General features: G+C 40.2%; 1 protein-coding gene across 4 annotated transcripts in view; it reads right to left on the reverse strand.

Annotated features, from left to right (window-relative positions):
- Window positions 1-12,772, reverse strand: part of UNC13B (unc-13 homolog B) — a 205,622-nt gene that overhangs the window by 123,745 nt on the left and 69,105 nt on the right. For 3 of the 4 annotated variants that reach the window (XM_052670166.1, XM_052670169.1, XM_052670170.1), the window contains exons 9-10: window positions 8,803-9,126; window positions 6,845-6,935 (exon numbers count right to left, since the gene is read on the reverse strand). In XM_052670166.1, coding sequence (XP_052526126.1) covers window positions 6,845-6,935; window positions 8,803-9,126 — 415 coding nt within the window. The remainder of the gene's footprint in view (window positions 1-6,844; window positions 6,936-8,802; window positions 9,127-12,772) is intronic. The other variant, XM_052670167.1, reaches the window with a different exon arrangement.

Raw genomic sequence — 12,772 nt, forward strand, 5'->3', positions numbered from 1 at the left:
AAAGCCATTTTATACATAAGATATGTGGAAAGCAGGTGATAGCCACTGCAAGCACAGCATCTTCACATCAGTGTGCACTGCAGCCAGCAGACCTTGCACTCACACCTTACAAACACAAAGCTGCTCTCCTCTCCTGAGTGGTAACAGCCACGGCCACAGCATCTCCTAAGCACTGCGACCTACAATCTGCAGTGCTGATACTGTTGAAAGCTAAAGATAACCTTCATAGATACCACAGGTGAAAAAGAAGGCAGACCTCTAACTGGAGGTGTAGCTTCTTTGTGTAAAGAGAAGTTTCTGGTAACTCTCTGGAAGAGCAGACAGTGCTTCAGTTTGCTTCTTTGTCACTGTGTGGGAGGCTTTGAAAATGCAGAGCTTACTCATCTTCACGGGACTGATAAAAAGACACCTTGGCAACAAAGCTTAAGGAGAATAAAATGTTGAAAGTAAACTATTGCATGGACTGCATAGCTCCTAAGAGGTGCAGAAGGGTGATTACCAATCTCTTGGTGACTTTCTCAAGGCAGCTGTTCCTTCCATTGGCAATTTGGGCTGCTGTATCTTGCAGTTTTGCATCTAAGAGGGGGCTTGGATTCACATGTGGGAGATCAGCAGCAAAATAATTGGTGTAAAATGACATCTGTAGAAAGAAAAGCCAAAGCAGAAATACTGCTCTGATGGCTTCGGTTTTGAAAAAAAAAACAAGTAAATTGATGTATTTAATCTCCTGACAGAAAAGGGGAAGATAATACACAAGTTTTTTTTCTCTTTAAACAAACAAGTGGATAAAATTCCTGCCTACCTACTCTCTTGCAATAATTCCAAGTGCTGAAGATATTGGTAAGAGATGCAATTTGATGGCTTGACTTTTTCCTCTTCTCCATCCTCCCAATTCTTCTACAGAACTCAGAGTCAAATGAGTTTAAAAGTCAAACAGACACACCCCTAGCTAAAGGCAGTTTCAATTAAGAAGGGCTGCAAGTTGAAAATGCAGTAGCCATGTGTTTGTTGCTCTTCTGGAAAAAAAGCTCCCACAGACTGCAGCAGAAAAGCTATCAACTAATCCGTCTTTGTAGACAAAGTTCTAAGTGTGAAGGTGAGAATTACTGAGTCATTCCTCCCAGGGCTCAAAATCCTAGTTTGATTTTGGCGTAATTAAGTTTCTTCTTCAGAAACAGAAAGAAAACTAGCAAAACAGCAGAAAATAAGAAAACTATGCATGCTACCACGAAGCTTTTTTAATAAGCATAGTTACAAATTTCTGGGCCATTCTGTAACTGTCAAATTCTAATTAAAATACTACATTTCTCTGACTCATGGTGCTGTAGGATGTATGTACATTATTCACATGAATATTAATCTTTTCCCAGGTAGGAGGCTGAGTTGCTCAGGAGATTTATATTCATATCCTATTTGCAAACTGATGGCATGGTTTTTTTTTTCCAAATTTCATCAAGACCATTAACAATTAAAAGCCATGAGAATCGTTTCAGTAGCTTATGTTCAAGAAATCCAATACTTGCAAGCTGGAGCTCCATGAGTATTAATATGAAATAGCATCAAGCATTGAGTGAGAGGAACAAAGAAAAGAGCTGGAGGCATCACTTTGAACGTTAAGGGCTGAAGCAGCAGCTAGGAGAAAACAGGGAGATAGTCCTCTTGAAAGCAACTAGGTAATGACAGAAGATGGAAAAATGTTAATATGGTGATCAGATAAATGAGGCAAGACCTTTTCTAATTACCAAGAGAATCACCTGACACATTAGGCTATTATCACAGGGACCTTTAAAACCCTGATACCTATCTGGATAGCCAGTATTTGTACCACTGACTTTCAAACAAGATGCAGAAATAAGGTGATGATGCATAAGGTGTAGAAGGCAACTAGCAAAGCAGCAATCCTAAGTTTAAGAGAAATGCCAGACACAGAAATGAGCGGAGGATGCAAACAAATCTGAGAAACCTGACAGTTTTCCTGATACCTTGGAAGGTAAGGAGTGAGGCAAGCAAGATAAACACTGTGTAATTTAAAACTGCAAATTAAACTCAGAAAATCTGTAGCTAGAACATGCATGAAGAGAAAGAAGTCAGGAAGCTGTTAAAAAAACAGACATGAATCATGAGCTACGTCAAGTGAAGGGGAAAGAAAGGAGGTGCACCGAGAAACCAGTTCAAACACACCACAAGTTTTTCAGGGGTTTCAACCTTGAATTACAGGTACCACCCTGAGGAAGTCTGCACGGATGAACAGCAATGCAGATGAAAAAAAATCAAAAGGGCAAAGTACAAAATTGCACAGCAGTGAACACACAGTATGACCCAAACCACCATGGCTACTACTTAAAGAAAGGGAAACCCATCGTCATCAGATGGCATCTGGAACATCTGACACCGTAATGGCTTCAGGCCATCACTAACAGGAACAAGTGCAGTCAGACAGTCAGTAACATTAAAATGCTCTCTTTTTTTTTTTTTTTTTTTTAATAGGAAAGAGAAAGAAGTTTAGCACGTTAGGAAAGAGAGTGCTGTAGAGGAAAGCAAAAATGCAAAAGCATAACAGGTTGCTATACCTGAGTCAGATGGCCCTGATAAGTCGTCAGGTACTGTCCTGCAAGACAGTCAAATCACTGAGTGCCAAGAACTTGAAAAACAGGCAATGCACTTAAAAACTGGAAAAGGGCACAGCAAGCACTTATACTTAAAAAATAGGAAGATATTACCGAGATAATTATGAAAGAGCTAGCCTGATTTTTTTCCCTTTCTGGCAATTAAAGAATGGAACAAATCCTTTTAGCATAAACAGGAGAGATATAACAGGGCAGATAGCTTCACCTTGAGTTGTGCGTATGTCAAATGCATTTAACTTCGATCTATGACAATGTAGACTAGTCTTATGTGTAGTAGAGAAGAGGAAGCTTTATACCCTGAGTCTGAGTGAAACTGATAAACAGATTCAAAAGCATTGGAAAAATTACATCTGGGGCAGCTAAACTCAATCCGTGAAGCAAGGGCCCCCCGTGCTCTGACAGCACACAGCCTGCAAGCTTGAGTACTACGCAGCTTTTCCACATATGAAAGATTTGTAGGCATAACAGATTACAAAAGGACAGACAGCACTGAGCTTAAGGAGCAGAAAAAAAATCTGAAAGAACAAGTGCAAAGCAAATCACGGGATCACGTAATGTGATTGGAAGGGACCTCAAAAGACCATCCAGTCCAATCTCCCCACGGGACAGGAACACCTGCACCAGGTCACACAGGAATGCATCCAGGTGGGTTTTGAATGTCTCAGAGAAGGAGACCCCACAACCTCCCTGGGCAGCCTGTTCCAGTGTTCTGTCATCCTTACTGCAAATAAGTTTTTTTCTCATATTTATGTCATTTACAGATAGAGTCCAACACAGATATAGGATAGGGAACAACTGATAAAATTCTTCTGCAAAACGGATCTCAGCTCTAGAAAGGATAAAAGGCTAAGTAGGCATCAGCAGTGTCAGCCCGTGACAAGAAGACACCACCAGAGCAGGACACCTGATGTACTGGGATGTCAGGACTACAAAGTCTTCCTTGCTCCATAACACAGACAAGCTGCCTCTTGTAGCTTTTTAGCCCAACCTCTGGCTGGGTTTCTACATTCACCTTCCAACTCTGCTCTTCAGAAGGAAAAACAGAAGAAAAAAATACAAGGGCTGATTAAAGAGTGCCTAAACAAATGACAAGAAAAGGCTGAAAGAGTCTTTAACCAAATATGAGGTGAGCAAGTGGGGCTTGGTTCTCACACTGGAGCAGCCTTTCACTATTTCAGAGAGGACTGGAATCTGTTCTGCTCCTTTACTGCTTGTCCTACTCATGAAAAATGGATTTATATGGAGAAAGCACAATCTATAGCAGAGGTTAAGAAAAGCCTTTGCATGGTAAAGACAGCTAAAAGCCTTTGCATGGTAAAGACAGCTAAAGCCTGGAGCAAGCTGCTGGAATGCTTCAGCACTTCTGGTTTTTGTTTCAATGGAAACTTTGATCAATAGTTTTTAGGAACAGTCAACACAAAGCAAACAGAGACATTTTTCTGTCATAACTATAACAGCGTTTCTGCTAATAGTAATTATTATAGTATTACTTTATATATGTGTGTATGTGTAAATATATTATATATATATATAATATTTATTTAATTAGTAATTACTAACAGCCTTACTTTAATCTCAACAGAAATAAAAACTTTTGACTGATGCTGAACTACGCCATGTGTCTGTAGTCTCTCAGACAAAAAGCTGTTTATCCCTAAACATCTGGGGATGACTGAACCTCTTGTCCTTTTTGCACCACTTGTGTGCATTTTCCTGCACTGGCACAGAACTAAACTCTTTTGCCTGCATTATCTACAAAACAACAGAAGTTCTAATTTCTAAAGAATGCTAATGGTAGTCTTAAATTTCAATGTCACACTGATCATTCTGATCTAAATTCACTCAGCTCAGAAGTGAACTAAGCACAGTAACTGTCAGTCAGGAAAGAATTTACAGTCCAGGTAAGCCAAGGGAAAAGCCATATCTACTACAGGACTTCCAATACAAAAACCTTGTCTTCCCCAGAATTTGTAAAAGATCCAGTACAGAAGTTGTTCTGCCACTGATAGATACATGCTGTAACATTATTTCTTACAAAACCAGATCAGGACAAAAAGCAATATAAAAAAGTAATATTTCTAAATGTATTTCATTAACTGTGCACTTTGGGTAGTAGGCAATAGTTCATCATCTACAGAACATGAACACACCATATGTTCTCGTTCTGTAGGCATACAGATAGATAAAAGCAAAAGATTTTTATTACTTTAAAAAAAACACAAAACTTCTGAGGGATTAATCGCTATTTTCTAAAACAAGGGTGTTTATACTGTTGAAGAAAATGTCACAACCTTTTCCTTTTGACTTCCCAAATCAAGATTATTTATTTTTAAATGCTGCTTTCGTGAGATGGAAATACTAAGAGTTATTATACACCCACTTTCAGTTAGTATATATAAAAATATTTGATGTAAAACTTCCCAAGGAACATTTTCACACGACAGATAATACAGATAACTCCCACTAAGCTAACAAGCTATCCTCAAGTCGCCTTGAGAAACAGCCTTCTTTCTCAGCTGCTCATCAGGAACCTTGTAGCCCAACTCAGCCGACAATGCAGCTGCCCCACACCAGCCCCAGCTGCACACCCATCACCCATCACTCATCACCCATCACCAACCAGAAGCAGTGCACTATTAACCTTCCCTGCACAGAAATCAGGGTATGGCATGCAGTGCAGTGCTAACTCAAATTATGGCAAAAGGTTTACTGACTTGGATATGTTGGCTAAACGCAGTCCTGTGCAAAACACACGCAGACTTGCCTTCCATTTTGCCAAAAAAAAAAAAAAAAACCAACCTTTTTTTATTTGTGACTGCATTTTCAGTAAACAAAGAAAAACAGTACCTGTGAGTCTTCAAATGGAATGTATAGAGGTGCCATCAAAAATCTGGCCATGTGTCTTTATCAGACTTCCTTAAAACCTCTTTTACCGGAGAGAAATATCCCTCAGTTCACAGACTCACAACTAATTCATGTCAGAGCTTTTTGGCAGTACATACATTCATGAACAACAATTTTCAAGGACGAAGCACAGAAAGAGTTAAATTTCATCAAAAATGAACACCTGGAGAACTCACTAAGAAGTGCAGTCACTGCCATCAGACGAGCCTGATGTGTTAGTTTCACAAAAACCAGGTCACATATCCCACTTGTTTTATGTTTTTGTTGCTCTTTTTTATGTTTTAATTTAAAAAATATGTATTAAAGTAGTAAAGTAAAGTAGTAAAGTATTAAATTAAAATATATATTAAAGTAGGTTTCATTACATATATATATTAACCGTATTATATATTTTATGGGGGTTGTTCCAAAAGTAATGTCTCCTATCTTACGACACCGGTCTCCAGTGTCAGAGGCAGATGGTATGGCAGTAGAGGTTGACCCTTCCCACCAGTGTTCCATTCCATTCTGATGCTGTGTTACAGATGTGGCAGCAGAGGGATGGCATGACAAAATGGCCTCTGACATGGAAGTGTGCATGAAAAGAAGGGTGCCACCGAATTCCATCATGTGGAAAAAATGGCACCAACTGACAGCCACTGACGCTTGCAGAACATTCATGGAGATCAATCAGTGGATGTGAGTACAATGAGGCTGTGGTGGGTGGGGTTTCAGCATTCGTGACAGCAACAGTGGGTTGCTTCTGCTGGTGCAGATTGTTGCAAGTGCAGCATGCAGGCTCTTATTCACCACTGGTCAAAAGGCATAGTTAATGGTAGTGACTGAGTTGAAAAAGAGTGTTTTGTAGCAGAGAATTTGCTCCATTAAATAGTGTTACTGTGCTCTTTGTATCAGTTGCAGTTTCCATGGAAATAATTATGAAGCATTACTTTCAGAGCAACCCCTGTATATGTGGCCCTAGACAATTCCTCTTCACTCAGTGCAGCCCAGGCAAGGCAAAAGGCTGAACACCCACGATTTAGCCCCAAACCTTTTTATTATTTTGCAAATTTGCAAATTTTGTGCTGACTTCTCTGCTTCTGCATCTTTTCTGATAATTCACCTCTAGTTCCAAACAAAGACTCTGTGCCTTTCTCAAACTGATGGTAGAATTAAATAACACTATCAAATAATACTGCAATCCTGTACAGTATTTGATTGTGTTTTGCCTCCATAACATCAGAATAGTAACAAGACAAAAGAAAGGAAACCTTCAGCCACAGATGGAAAACACTGGGAGGAGAAAGAAGGCATGAAGCAATTCTCCATCCTACCTCTTGAAGTTGCATTCGAACTTTGTTAATGGCTCGAATCCAATGGGCTCTCGCTGGAGAAAACGGTGGTGGTTCGTTGTCACCACTGTACCTTAACAAGAAACAAAATCATTATTTGGCAAATACTCATCTGCAACATGAGATTCAGTATGGTACAGTGCAGCTGCAGCTGAAGTAACCAACAGGTTCCCGGCACACACAGCTGTGCACATGCTATGACAAGTGAGAGGCTAACGCAGAGATTTCCTTATGTACAGGAGATTTCTGTGCGTGAAAGAGCTGCGTTGGAAGCTGGTGAGTTGAAAGATAAAAGCTAAGATACAATCCCGGCCTTTCAGTGGAAAATCCATGCAGATAAAAGCTTAGTTTAAAATGTTTTCATTATTAATCATAGCCCCAGGAGAAAGATGTTATTAGTCAGAACATCAGGAAACCAGTCCAAGATACCTGATCAAACTTATTCAGCACATGGGTATCATAACTGCATGCAGAGAAGCAGATGAAAGATCTGCCACCCTCATGCCTGTTGCAAGTCCCTTCTAACTGTCTCTTTCCATTCACTCCCCACTGCCACAAATTTACAAACCCCTTTCCATGGAAAGGCAGGCAACAAGGCTCTGCTTTTTTCCCTAAACTCTGTGCCTTTCTCAGTGCGCTCTTTCCTACAGTTTTTGAAGAAGGCATATGCATCTGGCAGCAATGTGTCCCACAACATACTTTATACTCCCCATACTCATGTAATGGGCCCTTGATTGTATCCCTTCCTTTGTATGCTGCTGTATCACTCTGAGATGGATCAGACACGGTTGGCAGTATAAAAACCATAGCTGATAGCAACAAGCACCCATGCTACACATTTAGCTCAGGTGCAACTCCAGAGATTGCAGTTCAGAGTTAAATTCACAGTACATTCCATAGAGACAGCAAAGTGTTGCCACAGTGGAGAGAAAGGAAGCTAGTGATGCAGTAATATCTAAACTAGATGCCTAAATTAGCTTGTAACCCTCCATGTAAGCAAATATAGGCCAGCCATTCTGGGACAAATCTCCTACTGCTCTGTAATAAGAAGAAAGTGAGTCAGAGTTTAAGAACAGCTCAACACTTTTTATAGCCTTGTTTTCTTTTTTAAAACTTTAGTGTAAGAGTTGCCTACACATGAACTACTGTGGTTAATTCTCTCACATAAGCACAGTAACACCAGTTTAGTTGTACTCTCCATGCAGCACTCTCCAAAGGACACAGGTAGGCAGACATAGTTCCATGGATCTCACTGATCCATCCACTTTAACCAGATGAAAATAATCCCTCGTATTTTTGAAAATATAACCATATCACATTAGGGGCTCCAATGACTTAATTATCACAAGAAAAAACAATCTGTTTGAAAGATAAGCAGTGGAATCTGAAATTCCTGTAAAACCAGGAGACAGCCTACAGCTCTTCCAAACTTAACTGAAATGTTTCTGTGGGCTCTCTTTAATACTGTCAAGAGCTTGTAAAATCAAAGTGTAAGGACAAGAAAAGCTGGCATAATGAGTCAAAGCAACACATTGATTCACACAGTAAGCCTGCAAACTACACAAGCAGTAACTAGCTGTGGTTGCTTACTACACAAGAAAGGAAGGAATGCAGCTCAAGCCATCACTACATGTATTTCTTGGTTTTGAACACACATGAGCAATAGAAGTAGCTATCCTTGGGCTAGACTACCTTTATCAAATGAACCAGAAAATACAGCAAATGAGTTTCATTAGCAGGAATACAGAAAATACAGTTTAATTTTACTCTCATAAATAACTAGTAATTACAAATTACACGTAATGGTGTTTCACAGATCAGCAACGTCAAGTTTGTTGTAAGACTGCAAGAACAATGTACATAATTTGCTCCATGAAACAACAGAGAGGAAACTTCCTTGCACTAGTTGAAAAGATCTCAAAACAGAGCACTTCACCTACCTCACTCGGGCTGCCACATCAGCGTCCTCGGACTTGTCAAGTTCCAGGGGTAGCTTAGCTGTAGAATGATCTGCATGCTTCTCCCCTGCCTCAGAGACCTCCTCCTCTCCTTTGCTGCGAGGCTCCTCTTGCTCCCTGAGCCACGTCTGACTGTCCTTATGGTAGCTGACCAAACTGTGGTCGGAGTAATTCGACTCCCGCTCCTGACGATCATCGTCTTGCTCAGAGCCATGGGCACTTTCATGGGAATGATCCAGCTCACTCAGGTGAGAGCTTCCCTGGCTGACATTACAAGAGGAGCCATATCTACTACTGCCAGCAGGACTATGAGAAAATAAGAAAGTCCATCAGATAAAGCAAGACATGTTACCAAGTTACATTTAACAATTATGTTCTCTGAACTAAATCTAGACTTCTGAGCTTCAAAACTTTGGTAGGCAACAGAATTACTTCATACACAGCCCACCAGTATACAGACCCTGTATGTTATGGAGTTACAGTACACTTTCTAGAACCCGTTATTTACTTTTTCACCCTCTGTCAGCTAGAAACAGATAGTGAAGGTATTCTAATAACCATGGAGGATATAGAATGGAAACATGGAAATTCAGAGAGGAAGTGCCTGTCTGCTACAGTTTGATTTCAGCTTTAAAATGGCCATTTAAGTTGTTAATAAGAAAACTAAGTTAACTTTATTTTTAATAATATTATGCACTTATAGTAAAATACATTGAAATCAAGATTAAGGTTAAGACCATCAAGTTAAAGTCTTTCACAAAAGCGGAGCAATTACTCACAAAGGGAAGACACATACCTCATTCCAGTGAATTTTTCTCAAGAATTTCATTTATGAAAAAGCACCACCACAGGAGTGTGATCTCCATGACTCAAGACATCACTGCCAGGACTGAATCCCCAGAATCCTCACACAAACTACAGTGGATGCAAATTTCCAAATTTCTCATGCAGTCAGGAAAACTATGGCCCAGCCACAATAAATATTTCAGTATAAGAATTAAGCAGCAGTGCTGTTTCTCTCACTTGCAGAGTTAGGAGAATGGGAAGCCAGACAGGAAGTGCTGGGAGTGCAGTGGAGCAACTGTCAGATCAGACGCACAATCACTTTTACTTACACTACCCACACATGCACATTTTTGAAGTCTCTGCTTTGATTTCTGATGACAATTGTAACTTAAAACATAGACAAGTCTGAATACAGACTCACGAAATACTGGTATTTTCCTTAAGTAGCTTCCCTAACTGCATGAAATAAGCTTTGCAGAGATTTTAGGAAGAACAAATATTAGAATACCTTCACTGACATCTCTGAAAATGCTTTAAAAGCTTCAGTAATGTGAAATGAATCTACTTGGTTCTGTAATATATTAGCAGTTAATTAGATTTCTCTCTTAAAATCTTCACTTTGAAGTTTTACTCCTTTGAATATATTATCTATATACCTATATATGTTTGGTTTTTTTTTAGCAAACACGAGATAACAATCTCAAAACAAGAAAGCAAAGAGACTGTATACAGTCTATTAAAACACAAAGAATTAAACTTCGGAAAGACTCATGAAATTGGCACTAAAAACATCTCATTCAGTGTGACAAAGTGTAAGAACATGCAAAATATCACAGACAAAAAAGAATGGAAAAGGATTAGAAAATCATGTAAGAGCTTCAGCAGTACTAGAGACTGTGGTTGACCACATCTCCTGTGACAGCTATCAGTGATACTACAAACACTTAACGAATACAGATGGGACTGAGCTACTGACATCAGACACTAAGGTCAGTATCTACTGCTGGACTACTGCATTATAAATGGTCAAACAGCTGAAGCCATTTATAACTTGTCTGTAACTAGCCTTTTCTCATTCAGTTGTTCCATGCTACTCAGATCTGCAGGCTGTGCGCCAGGATGAAGTGTTACTCCATGAGGAGCAGAGTCAAGCTCAGTTTCCTTCACTTCAGGCTGGTCTGCTACAGACTTGTCAGCTTGATCTTCCTGCAATTCGGTGGAAATCACGTTCTGCTGGTCTTCAGACACTTTATCAAGCCTCTCTCCCAGCTCTTTGTTGGATGTATCATCAACAGTGCTTGCACCAGATGGTTCTTCAGAAAGTTCATTGTCTACAGTGTCAGGCTGCCTTGAAGATAAGTTTACTTCTATATTTGCATCAGTCAGTTGATCTGAGACTGCAGATTTTGAGTATTCATCTGAACTGACTGTTCCTAACACCTTGTCATCTGGTTTTGACAAAGCCTGTGGTGGTTGTACATGTGGTTCCTTTTTGGCAGAGGTTTCCCTGTTGTCTTTATGCCAGGGAAAGGAGAAATCTATTTTTTTCCCAAATACTGCTCCTTGGACACTATCTGGCTTACTCACCTTTTCTTCAGTGCCTCCTTCAAACAGAGTGGAAGAAAGTTTCTTAAAGCTGGACATGAGGCCCTGATCTGCCCCTGCTCTATTAACAGAAGGTGGCTGCTGAGAGAAGAAAGACCCAAACGGCCTTCCACTGTCAGAGGATGACATGAAGCTGAATTTCGGCAAATTAGGCATGCTCGGTATTTCAAAGACTGTTTTACTGCTGTTTGCATCTGAAGGAATGTTAGTAGGCTTACCCTCTTTCTGCAAGTCACCTATGGAAGGGATTTCTTCCAAGTGTATCTCATTAACTGACAGATGTTTCTCTTGTTCAGCAGTTTGCTGTTGTACTTCACTTGTTTTCTCTTCATCCAGAGGGGGCAGAGGAACACTGGATTCATCAGCTGGAGCTATGGTTTCTCTACTGCTACTGCTATTCATGTCTGGGCGATCGATATCAGCAGTAGTCTGGTTCTCCGTAACAGCAGGCTCTGATTCAGTTGTAGCACTCTCACTCAACTGGGAAAGGTTTGTGCCTGTCCCATTAAGTGGGGCTTCAGTTTCCATTTCAGACCCACCACTAGAGCCAGTACGAAGGAAGTCAACAGCTGCCTTTTCTGTAGAAGCACCTTGTTCCTCCACTGTGTGTGAAGACACATCTAGTTGGCATGGATTTACATCAGACTGTTCAGCGGCCTCAGTCTGCTCTGTATCAACTACATTACTGAAATCAGATGCCTGTGACTTAGGATCTATCATTTCAGAGGGCTGTGCATCACCAGCCAGCTGCAGAGCCTCCAGATCTTGATTTTCACTAGAAACTACCTTTTCTGGAGTGATCCTCAAAGATTCCTCTTTACAAGTTTCTGAGTTCCTATTTTCTTCATTTTCTTTTCTCATGGAAGATTCTTTTGTAGAGTTTTCTTCCAAAGCAGTCAATATATCCTGATTCAGAGAGCTTATAGCATCTCTCTCAGACTCTTTGGCTGCAGTTACACCTTCTGCCTTCTTAGCGTCTTTTGCTGGAACAGACTCAATAATGTCTTTCTTTCTGTTGCCTTGAGGTTTAGGAGTGGATTGTGGAGGCATCTCTTTTGGAGATTCTTTTGGACCCTTAAAGATGCCAAAAAGATCGCTTGTGAAAGTTGGTGCTGGGCCACTTGGGAGAGAAGAGAAACCAAAGAAAGAGGAGCTTTTTTTCTGTGCAGTGGGAGGTGCAGGAGCTTGAGGCTGGGAAAAGAAATCAGACAATGTTTTGGGTGGTTTCATTTTTGTCATGAAACTTGAAAAAATTTCAACTGAAGAATCCAGAACTGACTTATCGCCCTCAGGTTCCTTAGGTTTGTTTTGCAAATTAGAGGTCTCTGGTCTTTTAGAAGCAGAGTGCAGATCCTGTGCCTGTTGTAACCTGTCTCCAGGGGTTTGTTCAGGTAATTCATATTTTGGCAACTCACATTGTGCACATACTTCTCTAGAGACCACTTCACTTTTTATGTCATTTGTGCTGTTTGAGTCTTTTATATCCAAGGAATCCATTTTGTCATTTATGGCTGGACTATAATCTTTATTTTCAGAAATTTGTTCTTCTGAAGAACAGGAC

The sequence above is a fragment of the Tympanuchus pallidicinctus genome, unplaced genomic scaffold, assembly GCF_026119805.1.
Source record: "Tympanuchus pallidicinctus isolate F22 unplaced genomic scaffold, pur_lepc_1.0 scaffold9, whole genome shotgun sequence".
Classification (NCBI taxonomy): domain Eukaryota; kingdom Metazoa; phylum Chordata; class Aves; order Galliformes; family Phasianidae; genus Tympanuchus; species Tympanuchus pallidicinctus.